Source organism: Grammomys surdaster, unplaced genomic scaffold (assembly GCF_004785775.1).
Source record: "Grammomys surdaster isolate TR1022 unplaced genomic scaffold, NIH_TR_1.0 241, whole genome shotgun sequence".
In the NCBI taxonomy this organism is placed as follows: domain Eukaryota; kingdom Metazoa; phylum Chordata; class Mammalia; order Rodentia; family Muridae; genus Grammomys; species Grammomys surdaster.
Genome location: NW_021604686.1, coordinates 5,107,937 through 5,130,791, shown reverse-complemented (window position 1 = coordinate 5,130,791; position 22,855 = coordinate 5,107,937). Strand labels below are relative to the sequence as shown.

At 47.7% G+C, this 22,855-nt stretch overlaps 1 protein-coding gene across 1 annotated transcript; it reads right to left on the bottom strand.

The window, feature by feature from the left end:
- Nucleotides 1-1,064: 1,064 nt before the first annotated feature.
- On the bottom strand, nucleotides 1,065-21,958 carry Larp6 (La ribonucleoprotein domain family member 6). The gene is made up of 3 exons (XM_028774580.1): nucleotides 21,674-21,958; nucleotides 9,211-9,418; nucleotides 1,065-2,853 (listed from the first exon to the last, which is right to left on the bottom strand). Exons 1-3 carry the CDS (start codon nucleotides 21,871-21,873, stop codon nucleotides 1,786-1,788), a joined length of 1,476 nt encoding a protein of 491 aa, XP_028630413.1. The 5' UTR covers nucleotides 21,874-21,958; the 3' UTR covers nucleotides 1,065-1,785.
- Between the last annotated feature and the right edge of the window lie 897 nt (nucleotides 21,959-22,855).

The following is a 22,855-nucleotide window of genomic DNA, read 5'->3' as shown; positions in this document are numbered from 1 at the left end:
TCACAGCTGTAACTCTTCTTGACCTCCAGAGTCATGCTCTATGGCATGACCTGAGTGTACAAACATACATGTCACACACACACTAGTAACAATAACAATAAACATTTAATGCTAGCTTGGGATGATCGTGCGTATGAGGCCTCCATAGAGTAAGGTGTGAGTATTGAGAGTTTGAGGTCAGCCAATACTACAGGACAAGACTGTCTCAGAAAATAGTATCACTACCACGACCACCACCACCACCACCACAACCATCACCAGCAGCAGCAGCAGCAGCAGCAGCCGCCACAACATAACAATCACCTTGAACAGATCAGTAATCTACATGGGGTCTTTTTCTTTTTTAAATCTGGTATAAAGTCACTTCAATACCTGAATTTTTTTCCCTCACATCCTGTTAGGATGATTTAAATGAGAAAGCATGGAAAGTTTTTATCAACATCCCTGGCAAACAATCACTGCTCAGTTCTTAACGAGCCCGAAGACCCCTCCCACCCCCCAAAATGGCCCATGGATAAGCTAATACTGGGATCTAGGCCAGAGATCTTTGGTGTTACACCAAAATGGCTTTTGATGGTAACAGAAAGTAAGCCCAATGAGGAGGAGATGGAGCCCACTTTTAGAGAGGGCTGACTACAACCCACACACCACTGTGCAGCAAATCATGTCCCAAGGATATCAGAAGGCAGTGGGGGCTTGATACCAACTCCCAAGAATCAGAACGAGGGATGTGGGGTCACACTGGCTGACACTGGGTCCTGCAGCTTTGGCCACCTCAAAGGTTCTCGTCCTAACACGTGTCCTCTGCGGGGATTTTCAGACTCTAGATCTTGAGACTGGGACAATGACTCAGGGGTTAAGAGCACTCGTTTGCTTTTCTAGAGGACCCGAGTTCGGTTCCCAGCATCCATACTGAGAAGCTCACGCCTGTAACTCTAACTTCATTGGATCTGATGCCCCAGTCTGGCCTCCACAGACACACACATGGCAGACACTCACACAGGCACATACGTATAAATAAAAATGAGAGTGAATCTTTAGAAACACACCTAGAATCCCTTCTCTGGGGCCTAGAAATATTTATTTCTAGCAAGTCCTCGGGTGATGTCAAATGCTGTTGCTCTGGGATGCTATGGGGACAGCAGAAATTGCCTAAGCAATGACAGACCTCCCAGGCTGCCAGAAGCCTCCAGGAGAGTCTGGGACTGCCCTGTGGGAACACCGTGAGCTAGATAGAGGGAATATGTCCCCACTGGGTTCCTTCTTGAAAGGGCATGGCCTGTGACCTCAGATACAGGACTTCCAGTGGGTGTTTTATTATTTATTCACTCGACAGGGAACAGACACTCAGTCCTATAAGACACCATGCTATTGACTGAAGGATTTACCATTGAGCAAAACTCCTTTGAGGTCTTAAGGGGAGCCCTTGCACAGCTGCTTAGGACAGCTCAGTCATTATAAGAAAAAAAAAAAAAAGATCCCAACACTGCTAGATCTTTCCAGAGAGCCTCTGGCCCACAGCCCTTCAGAGCCATCACGATTACACATGCCAAGCATAACAAAATAGTGGCCACGCTGAGAGTAACAGCTCCCAGTCAGAAGACGATTGGCACACCAGACAGTTTGTATACCTTACAAATATATAAATTAAGAGGTCTACATCGATTTAAAAAAAAAAAAGCTTTCTAAGGGGACTGAACTCCTTTCTCTGTCATGCTAGCTATCTGTGAAGACCTCAGAAACAAAGATGGTTTTCAACGGAGCTGGTATTAAAAATAGAAGGAATTATACACAGGCTCTGCCTCTCTCGTGTCCCCCGTGGAAGCCCCTGGTGTTGTCAGGGCCTCTGGGCAGCCTCAGCACTCCCACAGGTAACCCATCTGCGGTCTGCATCTTCCGAGACAGCAGAGGACTTGCCCCTGGACTTTTCTCCTGAGTCCCCATCTCAGCTTGACGTCGTCTGCGAACCCAGGGGCTGCCCGAGGGAGTGATGCTGCTGTCGGAAGAATAATCCATGCACTTCCGGAAGATCTCGGGGCTGGTGCTGAAGTTCAGTCTACCTTCTTCAGCCAGTGGGGATTTTCTGGAGACACCCTTGCGCTGCGCCAAGGGGCTGCTCCACGGGCTTGAGCATGGGGAGGCATTTGGGCTCAGGAAAATATTCTGGTGGCCGGAAGGGCTGAGCTTATGGCTGGCCACATGCCGCCGGCCAGCCATAGGAGACGTGGGATTGCTCTCAGGGTCAGAGGAACTGTTGGCAGAAGACTCATCCCCCATGTACTGAAGCTCCTCCACTCTCTTGTTCAGGGACCTGCTTAGGTGGGTACCTGCTGTGGGCTCATCCTCATGGTTCTTATCCTTGAGGGGTTTCTTTTTGGGCGGCTTCATCCCAATCAGGACAGCCTTCATGTTCTCTTTGCCCTGAGATTCAGAGACCATGAATTCATGGGCTTTAATGGCCGCCTCCACCTCCTCGAACTCCACGATGGCGCACTCTTGGGTCCCCACCTGGCTGTAGCGGCTGCTGATCCTCCGGATGTCAGGCGGAAGCTCTCTCCCAGGCTTTAGGATCCGCACAGACGAGATGACTCCGAACGTCCCAAAGAGCTTGAGTAGATGTTCCATTACCTTCTCCTGCACCCTTCCGTTCTTCGGGGGTGTGGCCAGGGCCCATAGCTTAGACGACAGGTGAAGATCATATACCAGAAGCATCTTGCTGGGGAGGTTCTCATTGGGGAACAGCGGCACGGGGGTGGTCCTCCTAACCTTCCGGTGGTCCTCGTTCAACTCCAAGGTGACTGAATACTTTAAGGCGTGCGCTGTGGTCCTCCAGTCCCGTGTGAGGTGTTTCACCTGAGGAGCACAAAGCGGGTCTGAATGGTACCTCCTCTCCTTGTCCACAATTGTACATGCTCTACCCTCCCTCCCTCCCTCTCTCCCTCCCTCCCTCTCTCCCTTCCTTGGGCTCTTCAACACTTATGCCTAAAATCATACCTGGTGTGGAAGACACTCAAAATACCAGACAGAGAGTGAAATGAAAATTTTCTCCAGCCACTTAGCCACTTATTCAATGCTTCCTTTCCTTAAAATTCTTTAAAATAAACTCTGTGTGTGTGTGTGTGTGTGTGTGTGTGTGTGTTTTCGAGACAGGGTTTCTCTGTATAGCCCTGACTATCCTGGAACTCAGCCTGTAGACCAGGCTGGCCTCGAACTCAGAAATCCGCCTGCCTCTGCCTCCCAAGTGCTGGGATTAAAGGTGTGCACCACCACTGCCCGTAAAATAAACTTTATTATAAAAAAAATTGCAAAAAGAATTACATACTGAAATTAGCCAGACCGCAAGTCTATGTATCTCAGTGAACAGTTAGAACAGCCATTCTGAAGCCGTGGAGTTCACGCTGGATTTTACAACTTCAGTATCAAATGTATTTTTTTTATGCAGTTCCCCATCACCAAACCCGAAAAGCTCCACAACAGTTAGTACTGGAGAGAGTTTAGATTCTCTCTCTAATGCACGCCCATCACCTGCACCTCAGTCTCTTGCTCTCTGTTCTCCACATTGTCCTGTGCGCGCACGGACACTTGTTTACATATATACATATGCTAATGAGCAGATTCTGCATATGAATGAGAACTTTTTCTGCTTTCTGAGATTGTGTGACTTCATTGAATATTATACATTCTTTTTTATTTTTTTTTTTCGAGACAGGGTTTCTCTGTGTAGCCCTGGCTGTCCTGGAACTCACTCTGTAGATCAGGCTGGCCTCGAACTCAGAAATCTGCCTACCTCTGCCTCCCAAGTGCTGGGATTAAAGGCATGCGCCACCACCGCCCGGCCGAATATTGTACATTCTAAGTCCATCCGTTTTCCTGCAGATTTTGTGATTACATTTTCCCGTAGAGCTGAGTAGTAGTCATATACACATAGGATATATAGAATATACTATATATGTCATATGTATCATATATATATATATATATATATATATATGTGATCTTTCATTCTTCACATTATCTATTCATTTATTGATGGGCAGCCTAGGTTGATTCCAAGTCTTTGCTGGAGAGGCTAAAACAGCAGTAGGAACAATAGCCCTGGTTTCTCTTCAGATGGTAAACATCTTTTGCCTCTTGTTTTGTTTGTATGTTTTGACAGCACTTGGGACTAACCCAGGGCATCGTGTACAGAAGGCAAGCACTGTACCAATGAGCTACAGCTTCAGATTCCAGCAGTAGATTTGAACAATGCCGGGCAGTTGGAACACTGTACGACTAGGGCAGAGGAAAAACTCTGCCCAAGTTCACAGGTCAGATTCTGTCGTGCTAAGACAGTGGTTCTCAACCTTCCTAACGCTGAGACCCTTTAACACAGTTCCTCACATTGCGGTGAGCCCCCAACCATAAAATTATTTCCTTGCTGCTTCATAACTTGCTACCGTTATGAATCATAATGCAAATATCTGATATGCAGGATGTCTGAGATGTGATTTCCCCAAGGGGTCATGACCCACAGGTTGAGAATCACTGCTCTAAAACTAGGCTGTTACGTACGTAGACCCACGCGTCACCTCCACCCCTCCCCAGTAAGACTTGGATAATTATTTACACTCTCAGTACCCAGTCTCCTCATCTGAGTGCTAGCAATATTAAAAATGTTTACTTCATAGCACTGCCACAAAGATGAGGGGAGGGTTTGGGGAGGTGATGTAGTTGGTAAAGTGCTTGTCACACAGGCACGAGGACCCCAGTTGGACCCCCCAGAACCCTTGTGAAAAAGCCAGGCAGGGTGGTGTGTGCCTGTAACCCCAGCAATGGGGAAGCAGAGACAGACATTCCAGTCCGCCAGCCTTGCCTACATGGCTAGCGCCAGGCCAGGGAGGGACCCTGTCTCAAAAACAAAACAAAACAAAACAAAACAAAACAAAACAAAACAACCCAAGGTGATTGGCTTCTGAGAAATGCTTAAGATTGACTTCCAGCTACTACAGAAGAAGTGCACTTACATGTGTGTGTGTGTGTGTGTAGGGGGTGTGTGCAAAAAAATATAGAATACTCAATAACATTGTGCTATCACTGTTGCAAATGTATAAGTCACAGTGAGTTTGGGGCAGTCTTGAGGACAGAATGTAGAATACCAGGCAAGCAGTCTTCTACGAGCTACAGCCCCAGTCTAGACTTTTGTTTGTTTGTTTGTTTTTGTTTTTGTTTGTCTGGGTTTTTTTTTTTTTTTTTTTGAGACAGGGTTTCTCTGTGTAGTTCTGGCTATCCTGGAACTCACTCTGTAGACCAGGCTGGCCTCGAACTCAGAAATCCACCTGCCTCTGCCTCCCAAGTGCTGGGATTAAAGGCGTGCGCCACCACCGCCCGGCTTTGTTTGTCTGTTTTGAGACAGGCTTTCGTTCTATAGTCCAGGCTGGACTCAAACTCATGACCCCTCCAGTCTAGGCCTTCAAATGCTAAGACTGTAGGCAGTCACCACTGAATGTGCTGCTACCAAGAAAGGAGTTAGAGGGTCTCGAATTCTCCAACGCTGTGATTCATGGTAAAAGATTCTCTGCTTCTCTGTAATCTTCCCCAAGAGTAACAGGCACAGACACTACATGAAAAGGAGCTGGAGAGATGGCTCAGGGGTTAAGAACACTGACTGCTCTTCCAGAGGTACCGAGTTCAATTCCCAGCAACCACATGGTGGCTCACAGCCATCTGTAATGGGATCCGATGCCCTCTTCTGGTGTGTCTGAAGACAGCTACAGTGTACTCACATACATAAAATAAATAAATAAATCTTTAAAAATCCCCTCCCATGATGGAAACTGTGCATACCAATGCTGCAGTATATGAAAAGCTATATTTATTTCATAAAATGGCAATTTTGCGGAGGCCCACTTCCACTCATGTTCCTGGAATGAAGGACATTCCAGGGACATGAGTCATCCCAAGAACTACTAGTTGTGGGTGGGGTGGGTAACCTGAGCCTGCAAGGAGAAATCACTCAGAGTCCTCTGAGGCTGGACCCATGAGCTTGATCTGCAGAGGAACCAGGAACTTCCAGTGTCCGAAGGTCCCAAACAGAAAAGACACAGAAAGCAGGAAAGCTTGCTACCTGGGCAGGGCAGGGAAACAACCCAAGAGCCCTGAGTCCTGACACACTGCTGAGACTGTGCACTGTCTATTCTAGCTGTGGCTTCTCATTCTTAACGTGAAGAGACCCCAGGACTCTGTGTAGAGTGACAGGCCTGATCACTATGCCACAGAGAAGCAGGCCTGGGCAGATGGTTGGATTTCTAGTGAACAGTCACCCAGTCAGAAATCCACAGGGGTTGAGATGAATGAAGGTCACTGCAAGGTTGTAGGATAGCCATGGCCTGGCATGACAGAGCCATCCGTGAAAACAGCTCAGAAAGAAGCGTGCAGGAGACGCCTGGAGTTAGAACAGGAGGCACATGCTGCCTTGCTGGGAAGGGTGGGGACCAAGGGAGGGCTAGGTTCTACCAGAGGAAAGTTGCAAAGGACTAGAGAACACAAAGAGGCAAGAGCCAGGTCCCTTGAGAACTACTGGTTACTCCCTGGCAACCCCAAGTCTGTGTTTGTGATTCTTTATGATGGTTTCCAGGCATCATATCAGAAAAGGAACCAGGGGACTGGAGAGATGGCTTAGTGGTTACCAGAACTAGCTGCTCTTGTAGAGGACTTGAATTTAATTTCCAGCACCCACATGATGGGTCTCCCAATAGTCTATCTCCAGTTGCATGGGATCTGACACCCTCTTCTGGACTCTGAGGGAATTGCATGCACATGGTACATATACATATGCTAACACACACATAAAATGAAATAAATTTAAGAAGATAAACAAGGAAGTTTGGCCTTGCACAATGTCTAGAACTTTATAAGATTGTCAAGAACTCTATGGGGTGATGAACCATCATTCTCAACCTGACTGGATTGAGACTCCCTCCAGAAACACACGTCTGGATGTGTTTGCGAACTGTAGAGGGAAGATGACCTCTAAGTGTGAGCAGTGCCATCTCATGGCTAGGGTCCCTGACAGAACAGAGAAGAGAAAACAAGGCTTGCAACAGCACACCTCTCTCTCTGCTTCCTGACTGTGGGGACCATGTGACCAGCTGCCTCACGCTTCTGCTGCCATGCCTTCCTCGCTGTGACGGGGTGCACCCGCAACTCTGTGACCCAGTAATTTGTCACAGTGACAGGAAATGGAACTTTGCAGTCTCCCTGTGTTGGTTCCTTCCTCTGATACGTCTCTCCTTGGGATGGGTTGAAAACCATCTGGAAGGAAAAGAGCCTCTGCTCTGAATTTACAGGCATGGACTTGGGAGTGTCCACCTTGCAGCTAGTTTTGAGAGGATGCTCCTGTGTGCATCTGTAGAATACACCCAGCTAAGGAAGGAGAGACAACCAGAGTGGCCCTCGAAGCCCTTGGAGAGCACAAAAGGGGGAGCTGTGCAAAAGATGCCATTGGGTTTTTTATTTAAGTATTCCCCAGCCCTGGAAATATTTTTCACATTAGAGCTTGCTGTCTAGACACGAGACATTCCTTCCCTTCTGTACCTTGCAAACTCCTAATCATCTTCTAAGACCATATCCCAGTGCTACCACTCCGAGAAGGCTTCTCAATTCTCGAGAAAGGTTCGTTGCTCTGATCAGCTAGTCCCCACATATCTTTATGTCTTCCATCAGTTCGTCTGTGGTAACCCTGGAGCACCTCATAGGTCTCTTATCTTTCGTTGGGCTGCAAATGTTTCAAGGAAAGACAGAATGCCAGATTCCTTTTGTGTCTCGTGTATTTAACACAACACTCATCAAATATAAAGGATAATATGTTTGGCGAGTGCATAAAAGAAAAAAGAATCCAAGAAGACAGCCGAGTATACCAAGGAGCTAGGCAGAGCTCCAGGGTGTGGGGCTTTTCTCCAATGCTTTCTGATAAAGTGCACAGACTTCTTGGCCAGGACCCACTCCCTACATGCGCCTGCTCCTTACATAAGCTGTTATACAACAAACTGCATGGCGCTTTTCCATTCTAGTAACCCCTCCCCCGCCTTGCCCAGGAGGTAGAGTTATTATTCCAAGTGGTTAATCAGTCCTTTGAGAGCAGGGAGTTTAGGGCCCAAGTTCTACATCTGTCTACAGCAGGGACAGGCAGTCTTCTGCTTGGCTGTCGTGACTCCGTAGCATCTATCACCCTGGTACACAGCGTTCTCATTGGTATCACACAGAGCAAAGCATGCTAGAGTCCGAGGAGAAAGCTCTCCTTGCTGAGTTCTGTGTGTTCTCTCCCATCCCATACTGACTCAGCTTAGCAAGCGGAAAGCTTGAGTGTCATCCGATCCTAGAGCATCAGGCATGGCTCTATACTCTCTGTCTTGGTGCAGCACCCTCGGGGCACTCATGTGCCTGGCAAGAGGACCCAGATTTTACTGAGAACAAGTCACAGCATTTTTTTTTCTAGACAGGGTTTCTCTGTGTAGTCCTGGCTGTCCTGGAACTCACTCTGTAGACCAGGCTGGCCTTGAACTCAGAAATCCGCCTGCCTCTGCCTCCCAAGTGCTGGGATTAAAGGCGTGTGCCACCACTGCCCGGCTGTCACAGCATTTCTTAATAGCCACCAGCTGATATTGGTCTTAGCATTCAAGATCCATTACAGAACAAACAAGTATATATTCTCAGGAATGCTCTCATATTCCACCCACACATGTGTGTGCACGATTGTCTCTCTCGCTCTCTCTCTCTCTGTGTATGTGTGTGTGTGTTCACATGTATGCATACATGGGGACCCCGTGTCAACCTTGGGTGCCATCCCTCTCAGGATCCATACACTTTGCTAATAATTTATTTATATTTTAAGATAGGGCCTGTCACTGGCATAGAGCTCACCCAGTAGACTAATCTGGAATTACAGATGTGGAACCAAGCTTGGCTTTTTCTTGTGGGTTCTGGGGATCAAATGTCCGTCCTCATGCTTGCATTAGTGACCGAGCTAGCTCTGTAGCTCCACTAAATTCCCACTCTTGATACTTTTTCTGTTGTTTGTTTTTTTTTCAGGCCTCATATTTAATTGGAAATTTGCCAGGCCAGGGGGCTTATGATAGGGGTTGGCGGTGCAAAACAAAAGACCAACCATATTTAACACAAGGTCCACACCCTGGAGATGCCCCAGGCAGCCTCTGAGAAGCCAGCCTCTCTCACCTTCTTGAAGGAGGTCAGCAGCTTGACGCTCACGTAGCCCAGCTTGTTCCTCCGCACATGCTTGAGCAGAAAGGCGTCCTTCTCCAGGTTCTCATCAGAGAAGTAGAACTCGATCTGGTCCACCAGCTTCCTGATGAGCTCCTCATCCGGCGGCTTCCACTCAGGCTCCAGATCCTCGCGCTCGTTCTCAGCCCCGCTTGCAGCACTGCTGCGGCCAGAGGGAGACAACGAGTTAGTTGTGGGTTGAACTGTCACCTCAGGCCCTCAGAGCCCAGAACTTGGCCTTACCTGGAGTCACTCACTATGGAAGTCAATGAAAGGTTGTCAGTGTAAGGGTTGTGGAGTAGGATGACCCCGGATCCCATGAAGGTGAGATCCTCTTAAAAGCAAGAAGTGGGACACTTAGAGACACAGACAGGAAAATGGCTACTCAGGATGTGATTGGAGATTAAGGTGTCACAAGAGAAATCAAGGAGACAAGCCTGGCAGATCCTTCCCCAGGATCACACTAAGGAACAGGCCCCTCCCCATCTCTTCTTTCCCCTCCCATTTCTGAATGAACGTATTCTATAAGCATCTAGCCTCGAGTATACATGGGATCTTATCCAAACCGGACCCTTCATTTCAGACTTTGCAACACAACGTATCTCTGTTGTTATACACCATCTGGTGTGCACTTGGTTGTCATAGCAACCCTTGGACATTAAACTGGTCATATCTGGACTGGCTTTCTCCAAGGTGGTTGGCCATATGACCAATGGCTCAATTGGAAAAGTGTTTGCCACACAACTATGGGAACCTGAGTTCAGACCCTCGGCACATGGGTAGAAAGCCAACGGATGGCAGTGCTCGTCTGTCATCCTAACGTTAGGGAAACAGAGACAGAAAGATGCCTGGGATTGTTCGCCAGCAAGGCTAGCCAAATTGGTGAGCTTCAGGTTCAAAGAGAGCCTCTGCCTCAAGAAATGAGGTTGAGAGCACCTGAGGAAGATGCCAGTGTTGACCTCTGGTCTCCAAATATATAAACCTGCATGTGTATACATAAAACACGGCTGCACAAAAATAAACTTTACAAAAAGGGAGTTAAAAAAATAGTTACGCTATCTGCTGAGATTCTGTGTCACTTAGATGCTATCGAGACATACTTGCTCTGAAATGAATACGTGATTCCTGTCTTCCCGTCCCATCCTCCCAGATGTGATTTCTAGAAGTCAGTAAAGCAGAGTGTCTGACTCTCAGGGCCTGCTTTGGTACCCTGATCTTGCCAAGGCCAGCTGTGCCAGACATATTCCACACTTGTTAAAAAGAAAAACCAGTCTGTTATCTGATTGGGGGAAAAGTCTCTCCCTTCCTGATTACGTAGTCACAGACACTGAGGGGTCCAGTTGAAATGAGACCCAACGTACTGAAGGATAGATGCTTGGAAAATGTGAACATTTAGAAATGGGATAGAGAGAAGAGGCAGAACCGGCAGGTGGGTGGGAACGAATCCAGAGAGAGCTAGTCACCTGTGCACACAGGGGACAGGCTATGGAGAAGGTGGTGTTAAATTCTGTAGTGAGGTACAATAGGACCAAATGGAACACGGGAGCCCAAGTAAACATGCCCTGGCTGGGTGTTTCTGGAAAGGCATCGCACAGGGGATGCCTTGCTGGACCCCATCTTCCATGGTCTGTGGGAGGTGGGAGATGCAGAGAAGCAGCAGACACCGCTGAGCTTGGGAAACCCTGGTGCTTCAGGCCAGGTCCTGTGAAACAGAGGCTCGCTCACTGCCTTCTTTCCATATGAGTTTATCTTTGATTGGGAATCAGTTATTCCAGTGTGTGAGGAGAACTTCCTGGTCTGTCCCATCTCCATGTGAGCCATTTGTAGTAAGTTATATCATCTGCCAATGTAAACTGACCCCTATCTCACACTGCATCCTATCCTCTGCTAACTGGCATCTTTGCTGGGCAGGCTCAGAATCCCTGGGTGTTTGTCGTCGTCACTGGTGTAGTGTCTGGGCATCCCGTTATAAAATGAGGACTTCAGGTCACTTCCATCCCATTGCTTCTTCTTCCAGTGTTAACACTCTTACTTTACTGTTGGTCTCCACTAGCCCTCTGTCTGTCTAGGGATTTGCAGGTAGAGTTTCATGTAGTTCGGGCTAGCCTTGAGCTCACTATGTAGCCAAGGATGACCTTGAGCTCCGGATCCTCTTGCTTCTACCTCCCATGGGTTGGAGTACTAGTGTGCACCATCACACCCAGTTTACACCGTGCTGGGGATCAAGCCCAGGGCGTCACGTGTGGTAGATAAGTACTCCAGCGGGAGATCCACAGCCAGGATCTGCTTGCTTTTGAGAGTACATTTAGGATGGCTCGCTATTTCATTGCAACTGTTTCAATCACTGCTCATTATATAGACATGCGTTGTATCGCCCGCACCTTGCTGTCTGGCTTCTGATGCCCAATCCTCCGTATTTGATTGGAAGAACTTCTACTCCCTTTTGCCAAAGCTCATCACCACAGTCTATGCTGTGAAATAGCCCAAGTACTGTCTAGAGGTAGAGATGGACGTTGAAAGTCAACCCGTTTTGTTACTGTGGCTATGTAGATGCATTCCCTGCAGGACAAAGCTATTTGCTAAGATAATAGTTGTTTAAGTGCTGGACGCAGATCAAATCTAGGGTCGTGGGCAAGCACTAGGCAAGCACTAGGCAAGCACTCTGCCACAGGGCTACACACCCATCCCTGTGGGGGAGGTATTTGTTTTTAAAGCAGGTCATACAATACAGCATAGGCTAGCCTTGATATCACTGTGTAGCTCAGGCTGGCCTTTGACTCTCCAGATCTTAGTGTCCCTAGGTTCCATATGGTGGGATTACAGATATGCATGCGTCACTGTGTTCAGCTAAGACTATTTATTTTATGAATGTGTTCTAATCGTTAAGTGACCATCAGAGCTGATCTTCTGTGCGTATTCTTTCTTGTGTGCCCTGTCTTTGTCTTCGATTTCCATGCTAGAGGGTGTCACTAAGACCATTAAACGTTTAGTAGCTATTTACTTAGTACCTAAGAAATCAGTTTTGATCTTCCAAGCTTCCCTGCATGTGCCTGTGTGTAGCAGGATACTTATTCTGCTACATTGTATTCACAGTGGAGCTTGGTGATTAGGCAGTAGAAGAGGAGGTGGAGCTGGGAGAAGAAGAGAGGAAAGGGAGGGGACAAAAAGAGGAAGGGGAGGGGATAAAGAGAGGAAGGGGAGGAGGAGGAGAAGTAAGAAGGAGAAGGAGGAGAGTGGGAGTAACCATGAACCACGGATGGGTTGAAAGCTGTCCTGGGTAGCAACTTCTATCCAAAGGTTAGATATTGGGTAACAACTCTAATTGTGTGGGCGTCTTGTTAATTGAGCATTTCTAAATATATAAATCCTTTAGATGATCATTAAACTTTAAGAGTCTCATTTCTACCGGGTACTTTGAGGATGACAGATATTGTCTGGGGTTCAGCCGGGCTTTGTGGATGCAGTGTGGTGGATTGACAGAGCCATCCCCTACACTGGCATCTTGTGGGTGCAGGGCCTGCGCATCTAGCTAGCTGGAGCCCGGGTCATAGCCAAGGAGCTGTGGTAACATGGCGGCTGCCCAGGAACAAGCTGGACCGGGTGCCGTTTTCTAAATATCACCCCTACACCTGTGCTTGTGATGTATGTTCATATGCATACGGGTATGCATGTATGTGATGGGTTGATAGGTGGGCCACTGTGACTGGGTGTTGGGGCATTTTTTATGCTTGTACAACAAGTACATTACTCACTGAGCAATCCCTGCAGCCCCAGGCTGTTCCCTTTTGAGAGCACCCTGTTCTCATTTGGTAGATGTAGTAGCTCTCGGTGTGCCGACTGGAGTACTGACTTTCAGGACATCACCGCCACCTCCGTGTCCTGTGTGCCCTGTTCTAATGCATTTTCCTGCTTTTGCTTTGCTTCAAGTGACTAATAAACGGTTCGCGTTTTTTTTTTTTTTTGTTTAAAATTTCAATAAGCTTATTTTAGAATCATTTTAGAGTTACGGAAAAGTTATTAAAATAGCACAGTGAGTTCCATATGCCGCACTCCAGGCTTATTTATTATTAATGTCCCCTATTATTGCGGTGCACTTCTTAAGGAGATGACAATTAGGCAGTGTTAGCTGAAGCACACAGTGTGTTTAGACTCCTTCCATTTCCCCCTAAAGGCTCTCACCCAGGATTCCACATTACATGCTGTATATCTCCCAAAACTCCTCTTGGTGGCGACTTTCTCCAGATGTCCTTATCTGTGACGACCCTGACAGTGTTGAAGTGTTCCAGTTAGGTGTGCTGTGGAATGTCTTGCCTCGGAGGTTTCTCATCCAGCCTCCGCCATGAATATTTTAAGGCGTGGGATCTGTGGAGGAGGTCTGCAGAGGTAAACATCTGTCCTCAGCACATCATAGCAGGATACAGTCAGCAACTGTTGCACTGTGCTGCTCAGGCTTCTTCCACTGCAAACTCACTCCTCTCCTTGGAAGATTTCAGGATCCTTCCCCCACTCTTCAGGAGGGAGGTTAAACTCCGTACTCATTCAACTGGAAGGAGGGGGAGCCGATACTTTGCTTAGTGGGTTACATGGACTCTCCCTGACGCTCTCTACCCATATTGGTTCTCTTCCTGGTTGGCTCTAGACACTTGGTAGAGACAGGGCTTCAACTCAGGACAAACAGAGACTCATCTTGGCTGAGCCTTCTAACCAAAGTAGAGAGGCTTTTCCTTGCAGCCCTCAGTTTCCCCTTAGCCTCCCTAGAATTCTGCGGTACATTCAACTCCTTCAGAAAACAGCCTCATTTCCTTTCTCCTGCTTGGCAGTACCTGCCGTGCTGCCAGCGTCTCTTTGCTGGTAGACAGAGGCTGGAAAATAGGTCTAAAGGGAAAATGTAAATTCAATTACCTTTTGGCTATCACATCTCTTTTCGTCTTGTATTTTCATATCTTTCCCACCCAGAGCCTTGCTAAGGCTGTAACTTCCCACCTCCTACCTCCTCCTGTACTGTATTTTGGGCTCCAGCCTCCTCCACACAATTGTCACATTACATATCTCGAAGAAGCCATTATAATACGCGGCTGTTGTACTTTAACAATATTACGACTGATTGCAGCAGGGTTTCCATTGCCCGCCCAACAAAGCCTACAGTGCTTAGCTCCATATTCCGACGTGCTTAGAATCTGGCTGTCTCCACCTTGCAAACTCGTTTCTGTTTACTTCCTTCAATACCCGTTGCTCTAAGCAAATAGAAAGACCCCATGGCACAAACTTTCTTACCTCATACCTTTGCACATGCTACCCCTGATCCCTTGAGCAGCTGTTCCCCCTCTTGGCCATGTATCTCAAAAGCGGCTCCCCAGGAAGGAACTCGCTCTCCTCTCTAATGCTTGACTATGGTGTGTCCTAGCTCCCCATGTACACATCCCACTAGTGCTCTGAATCCTAAGTTGAAGGTAGGATTCATACTGGCTTCTCGTATTCTAGTACCAGTTAAGAGGTTTGAACATAGTAAGGTTTTTAAAAATCATGTGTAATGTAAAGCAAATAGGTTTTGTTGTGGCAAATCCAAAGGACACTTTGTTGCTGATGTTGTTTAGGTTTTGTTTTGTTCTGAGACAGGATCATTGTGTATCCTTGGCTGGCCTAGAAATCCATTTATGGACCATTTTGGCCTTGGACTCAGAAATCTACCTCCCTCTGCTTCCAGAGTGCTGAATGAAAGGCATTCACCACCATAGCCAGCTCTCAGAGACTCTTCTGGAAAGGAAGGACAGTTACTGGGATTAATAAATACATATTAATTCCTCTTGAAGAAGACTTAAGGGTATGGAGGAAGCTTAGTTGGTAAGATGCTCACCCAACATAGAGGAAATCCGAGCTTGACCTCAGCACCTCGTGGTGGTGATGCATTCCTGTAGCTCCAGCTCTTGAAAAGTGAAGGCAGAAGAAGTAGGAGCTTCGTTGGACTCAGCTCCTTAGACATTTCAGGCCAGCCTGGGCTATGCCCGTCTCAAAAAACCAACTAACCACCAACCAACCAACCAAACAAGCAAACACCCCCCCCCCAAAAAAAAACCAGAAAGTTTTAAGTTTTATACTTAAATATTGCTGTTCATATAAAACATTGTAAACTGAGAAGGCCCTTTGCTATGGCTGTAATTTGGTAATCTGTTTGAAATTGATTCAAAGGGTAAAGATTGGACCAAAAACAGATGATTGGCTTCCGGGAACAATCCTGTAATAATTATCAGTTTTGTAAGGAAATTGGAGGGGAAAACAATGGAGGATGAGTCTTTTCCTGTCTATACCCACGCCAGAAGCCTTCAACTGAGGAGAGCTGAGCATGGCCAGATAGGGGCAGGGACAGCCCTCCCGCACCCACAGACGTCAACATGGCTTCCAGTCAAAGTCCAGATCGTGGACATCCTCCTGGGCTTTGGTGGTAACATGGGCCACAAACATCAATGTGGCCCCTGACTGTATCAAGGCCACCATCCTACTCATGGCCCTCAGTGGCTGCACGGCCCACGGGACTCAACATGGCCTCAGATTACTATTCATGCTATTCATATCAGCATGCTCCAGCCCAGGCAGCAAAGCCAGGGGACATCACTGAGACACCAGTCAGAGGTGTAGACTGCATACATTCACATGGACCTCACCCTTCACTGTGCCCTGAGGCTGCAGCATGAACCGTAGACACCAACATGGCCTCCAGTGGCATCTCAGACCACAGGGTGCTTCGAGCGTGAACACTCTGTCAGTTCTCATATATTCTTATAGACATTGTAAGGGGTCAGGATTCTCAGTGTGAAAAAAATATATAGAAGAAGTAAACACCAAAAATCTGTAATGTTCAAATTGAATTATTATGCAGATTTATTTTTTTAAAAGCAGTCCTCTGCCTGGAAAGATCTGGAAAGTGATGGTGCCTGGGTAGAAATGAGAACTTTTTCTTTTCGATCTTGGTTTCTAAATGCTTTCTTACTAGTGTCTCAAAAGACCACGGATTCCTGTGGAGATGGCTAAATTCCATGACTGGAGTAGGAAAAGTACAAATTATGAAGTTTCCAAAAGTGAGGTTGTGCTCAAAACCAAGTAGACATGTTCCCAAAGGGCGCACTGACACAGCATGAATGGGCGTTCCCAGCTACATGACAGACACTCAACCGTCAAGAATAACTGTAACTAATTATAGCAAAAACAGGTAAAATATTCACGAGGAAAAGTTCAAGTTTGAGGAAAGGCCCTTATTTCAAAGGTGAGATAATTGAATATTTCTGCTTGCCTCATTGGAAGGAACCCTTGGTCAATCCAGATGATAAGGGAAAGCTCTTTTCCAAAGGAGAGTGGTTGGAGAGGTGTCTCAGGTTAGGATCATGACTACTTGTTAACTCCAGGTCTGTGTATCTGGCGCCATCTTCTGGCACTAATAGGCACTGGCTGTATGTGGTGCGCAGACATACTGGCAAGCAAAACACGTAAGATGTGAAACAAAATTTTAAATTAAAAACAAATATCTCCCATTACAGAAAACAAACCTGTGATTTGATGGTTCTGCTACTGAACTTCACAAATCTTTAGGGAAGAGTGAGTATCAATCCTTCTCAAACTCATCCCAGAAAGTTCATTACAAAGAAAGAAGTTACAGTCCAATACGCCTGAAGAGCACAGATGCAAACAGATTTCAACAATACACTAGCAAGATGGTTAACCAGCAATCAGAGAGTTGACCTGCAGTCCCAGCTACTTGGGAGGCTCAGGTGAGGGAATAGACCACAATACACCTAAGACTTCATCAGCCTGAGCAACCCATCCCCTAAAACTAAAACAATAAGCAAAAACAAAAGGACTGGGCCTGGAGAGACAGTCCAGAGATCCACAACACGGACTTCTCTTGCGTAAGACCAATGTTCGGTTCCCAGCACCCACACTGGGCAGCTCACTGCCACCTGTAACTACCAATCCAGGGGTATCCAAGGAAACTTGCATGCCTATATATACATAATTAATATAAATTTAAAATGTTTTTAAAATTTAAACTAAATAAAAGTATCATCCACCATAAGCAAATGGGACTTATCCCTGGAGGGCAAGGCTGATTTAACACTATGCAAATCAAAAACTACATATGCAAATTAAAAACGACATATGCAAATAAAAACCTGTATTGTATCACATTGATAAATGAGGGACAGGAAGACCACAAAGACAGATCTGTATGATGGAGAAACACCTTTCACCAATGATGTCTCCTGAGGTGAGGTAAGGAAGTGTCACAGAACAGCCTATGGAATACTCATGCCAAAATGTTTAGTCCAGATCCAGTGAACCCCATCACCCCTGACTTCTGTATCTACAGGAAGTCTACGGCACAAAGGAATAAGTTAATGGAACTATGAAAACTGATCTAAACATGAAACATTTGAAAATAAATGTCTAGTTTTACATTCTTAAAATAGTAAAACCATTAGAAGGAAAGTGGTTAAGAATGTTCCAGATCAGGGCTTTTTAAACTTTTCTCCTAGCAGCTCATTTTAATACAAATTTTTATATAACCTCAGATAGAGAGGCATATAAACTAAATATTGATAAATAATAAAGAAATTTGCTTTAAAATAGTTCCTTGGTAATACTTTTTACATTTTATTTTATGCACATGGGTGTTTTGCCTGGAGTGACAGATGTCTGTGAGCTCATTGTGAGTGCTGGGAATCAAACCCAAGTTCTCTGGAAGGGCAGCTGACAACCTTAACCGCTGAGCCAGCTCTTCAGCTTCCTAATTTTATCATTCATTAAAGACAGAACCAATCCACCTGGCACCGGGATGCCATGCACAGGGATGCCACACACCGGGATGCCACGACTGCTGTTCCACAAAGAGTAAAGCCTGGGCTGATATTTGGTTCTGCAGCATGGAGGACAACCTTCACATCTTTTTCGAGATGACTAATATTTTGATGAATGGTTTTTCATTGCCAATGCTGGCAACACGGCCTTGAATGAATATATAATAAAGCATTGGAAAAACATCTAGAGCCATTTCAGAACCGACTGGAAGTTCTGTGTCAGTGCCAAGCCAAAACTCATTTAACGATATTTTTGTGAAGCTCAAGTCAGGAATTGAGAGAGTGATTTCTAAAATCAATCAACCAATCAATCAGCCAATCAACCAATCAGTAGAGTGTTTGCTGCTCTTCCAGAGGACCTGAGTTAGATTCCTAGCACCCATTTTGGGCAGTTCACAGCCACTGGCAACTCCAGTACCTGGGGACTTGACACCTATCTCTGGTCTTAGTGGGCACTGGTATTCATGTACCATGTACATAAGTAAAAATAAAAATCTTAAAATTATACAATTAAAAAATAAATTAATTTTATATACATGAAGGAATGACTAGGAAAAAGGAAGGAAGTTTGTGTTTTCCATACTCAAACCATTAGGTTTCTATGAGTGCAGAAAGCTTTGCACAAACAGCAAAAAGGCAGCGATCAATATGATTCTAACTTCAATCTGGGTTGAGGTGTTTTGGGCAGCGTTTGCTGGCACTGGGTGGGATGACAGTATGCACAAGACAAAATGTGCACACTATGCTCAGAACCAAGGCTGCTGTCATAGCCTAGGTGAGCATTGCCAGAAACACCTCTCACTTGCTATACGCGTGACTTAATCTCTGCCCATTGTTCAGAAGCCTTTTACTGTTGTTAAATTGTTCAGCGTACTGCTACATTTGGGGAGCGATGCCCTCTTCTGGTCTCCATGGGCACCTGTATGCCTACTCCGCCCCCATGGGGGTCTGGCTCAGCTTCTGTCTTTACAAGGTCATCATTTTTAAGACGCTGGACTCTCTATTAAAAGATTTTTCTGAAACAGAACAACAGGCAAACTCTGCCTGGCTCGACCGCCTGCCGGTCTAAGGATAAGAGACAGCTGTAGAAGACGTCTGTGGGGACTTTGAACGGGGAACTTGACTCTGGAGACAATCTGGGAAGTTCTATTAGGGAGTTAGTGCCCATCTTCTGAGCTGGCAAAGGTAGTGTTAACGGCTTCCTAGGGAGCACCCTTGTCAAGAGTTACACGATGAAGCATTTCAGGCATGACTCTGTGTACAACGCACTTTCACATGGTCCAGGCAAAACCGTACACATCATATCCATCCAATAAATACAACAAAACAACAACAGTAACTGTTCATTTATTTCTTGTCCCTCAGGGTATAAGCCAGGTATTGGCCTGGGTACTATGGGTGTACAAAGGGCTAAGACAAAGCCCCTGCCTTCCAGGGTCTCACTGTCTCACAGGTGGGGGCGGCGTGGGGGCGGGAACATATTGCCTTTCACACTATAAAGTGAGCATACTCAGCCCACACACATTTACAAGATGCCCGTCCATTCTGGTGTTTCGCCGGAGCTGCAGGGACAGCGCTCAGGGACCTTCGAGGGAGGTGTAACTGTGGACTTAGGACTGGAAATGTTTTTAGTTCTAAGATGTACAGAGGACCCAAGCAACACAGAGGCCAGGACCAAACTAGCCCACTCAGGGAGGGGCACGGGCAATGTGGGGAAGACGAAGACGTTTGCAAGGCTGACTGGAAATCCAATGGAGAATGGAAACGTGGGAGGGCAGAAGGATGAAGACATGGCCCCTCCCCACTGCCAGGCTCCATGGGACAGTGCCCCGGGAGCAGGAAACGAGACAGAAGGCAGCCATGAGCTGAGGGCATGAAGTAGGTGGGTGTGGGTGTCAAATCTTAAACAGATTTAGGAACTGGAGCTCCTTCTTGAGGCATTGGGAGCTGAGAACATTCATACAGGGTAGCTGTTGCCTCACCAGGCTGGGCCTAAAGACAGGACAGCATTATCTTGTCCCTGGTTGGATCTCCTTAGGCCCTAAGTGCCTGCCCATGAAGCTCCCGGCAGCTCCACTAATCTGAAGACTCGCTGGGATTTTCAGGGGCCAACTCTATGCTAGTAGGCAACAGAAACTGTTCCAGGCTGAAAGCTCCGTGATCCTTGAGCTCCTGGAGCTGAGAGTGACAAAGGGTGGCCCTGGAGTGACCTGTGAGGGACAAGGCAAAGGGCTCTGGGATCAATGTCTCCTAAGGACTCCATAGAGAATCTTTCTTGGACCAAGAAATAAGTGGTGCCTTCACCTGGGCTATTTAGGAGGGAGCAGCTCTGGGCTGTAGCCACCCAGGCAAACAAAGCCGTAAGGTAAGCAACCCGCAGGTATTTTGCATGACCTCTGGAGTTAATCTGGGTCAGCAGTTGTTTTTATCTGCTCATCAGTTTTGTGCTTGGCGTAGAGAGAGCGTTTTTGTACATCTGATGCCAGGACACTGATTGTGTCACCATTCCTACCCTGAACTGTGAGATTGGTCTTTTCTCCCACAATAGCTGCCTCTGCCGATCTGGCCTGAAATGGTGGGTTCCAGACCCTTTCAACCAAGGTCCAGTCTCTTTTAACCGAGGATGGAGCAGCCCCTTGGCTGTGACCCCAGTATGCTATTGGAATTGAGCTTTTGGTGATAGAGAGGGGGCTCTTATCAAAGGACTCTTTAATTCCCCAGAATCTGCTAGTGTCATTGCTGTGTCTTTTTTCTCATCAGCTTCCTATGGGATAGCTTTTCAACAGCAATAAGGAAACTGTGGTTGTGAAGGGCCTAAACATTAGTGACGGGTATCTGGCTGAGAAGAATGCTACTGCCCAGGGGCAAGGTGAAACTGGTGCTATACCCACACTATAAGCCACTCATCAGTGAGCAGTGAAGAAGCCAGCCCCAGGTACGGAAGGCAGGCAAGCAGACAGGCAGAAACAGGAACTCCCAGGGAGGTGATGCAGCAAGGCCCTAGGCTGTCTCAACTGCGGACAGAAGAGCTCTCTCCACCGGGAAATTATCCCTTCCTGGATGCCCCCATCTGCACGTCTCAACTGTGCCTGGCCTGCGCCCACCCAGAAGCCGAGTGAAGCCACTGGAATGGTGAGCAGAGCAGGTGATGATGGCGATGAAGGCTCTGTAGGATCCCTGGCATCCGGAGGAGGGAGGAGGAGGCCCAGCCTCACGGGGGGAACTCCAGGCTGGGTCAAATGTCTGGTGGAGTGCGTCCACCGAAGGGGGCGTCTCCTTCAGAAGTAGGGATGGCGTGGATGTGAATGGCCCATGCTAATCTCCCTTTTTGGATCCCAGAGCAACCCTCTGCCCCAAGTCCAGGTCCCTCAGATCCCAGCCGCCATCCTTGGAAGCCTTGTCAATCAAGAATCAAAACCTGCCGAGGGCTGGGGCACAGACTGTTCCCCAAAGCAGATTCTGACTCAGTCTGCAGCCTCCGTGGCGAGGTTGAGTCAACCCCTCTGCCCTGGCGAGTTGTCGCGCACCGGAGCCCCGGGTACCCCTCGCCAGGCCCGAGTCACCGAGCCTACCTGTGCCCGCGGCTCGGCTCCTCCTCGCTGGCGCTGCCCCAGCCTGGACTGAGGTACCGAGCTGGGTCCCCCGCTGTCCGCGCCGAGGTCCCCTCATCGTCCTCCTCCAGATCTTCCACATCTTCGGCCTCCTGGATGGCGACACGGATCTGCACCGTGGTCTCAGGCCCGGGCAGAGTCTGTTCGCCGAGCTGGGCCATGGCTGGCAGGGTCCCCGTGCCGCGAGGCCAGGCCAGCCGGCAGCCCGCGATAGCGACGATCGCGCGTGGGCGGCGCGCGCGCGGCGGAGACTCGGCCCCAGGGAGGGACGGGGGTCGCGATCCGCCCCACGCCGCACAGCGGGCACCGCCCTGAGCACTCGCGCAGGGACGACTCCCCCGCGTTCCACAGGCCTGTCCCGGGGTAAAACCCAGATCAGGTCCCTCCCTACGTCCCTGTCTGCTGGCTCCCCAGCCCCACAGCTCCCTCCTCCCCGCCCCGTGCAGAGACGCCCGCTCAGCTGGCTTCTGGCTTTGGGCTGGACTAGCGGAGACAGGCTCAAGTGAACAGCTCCCAGGCTTGTCTCCCTGACAAACCCGCCAAGGTGAGACAAAACACAAGCTCTACCGTTAGTTCCTCTGGCATAGCCAACTTAAGGTTAGAGTGAGTCCTTAGGAGGTCAAGAACTTGGTTCCTCCTTGTCATGCCTCCTGGCACCTGTTCTAATGGCAAATTGTCAGGCCCAGCACAGAACGCCTGAACCAGGAGCTGCATCTCAAGGAGCCCTCAATGATGCTAGAGCCTTCTAAGTTTCAAAACCGGTGCTGTATTGAGGTAGTGTTTGAGACAATACTCAGGTATTTAGTGGGTGAATGAAGTGACTATGTAAATGCCAGGATGCTCTAAAAGCCCCGCTACACTTTCACACTTAGCCTTAAGATGAGATCCATCTCAGCTGCCTTAATGTCCAGAAACCAGGGACATGATAAGACTTGGATTTGCATCCACGAAGCTCTGCCTTTGACGTAGTATTTCACATTAGCTACATCAGAGCACCAAAGAACAGATGGTGTTTGTTTGCTTCGCTGTAGGACCCCAAGGATGGAAACACTCAGGAAACCTTGTCTTTGGGAAAATAGTGTTTGGGTAGAAGGACACCATTCATAGTGCCCTGGTTTCTGGGCTGGGGCCAGGAGAGAGTTA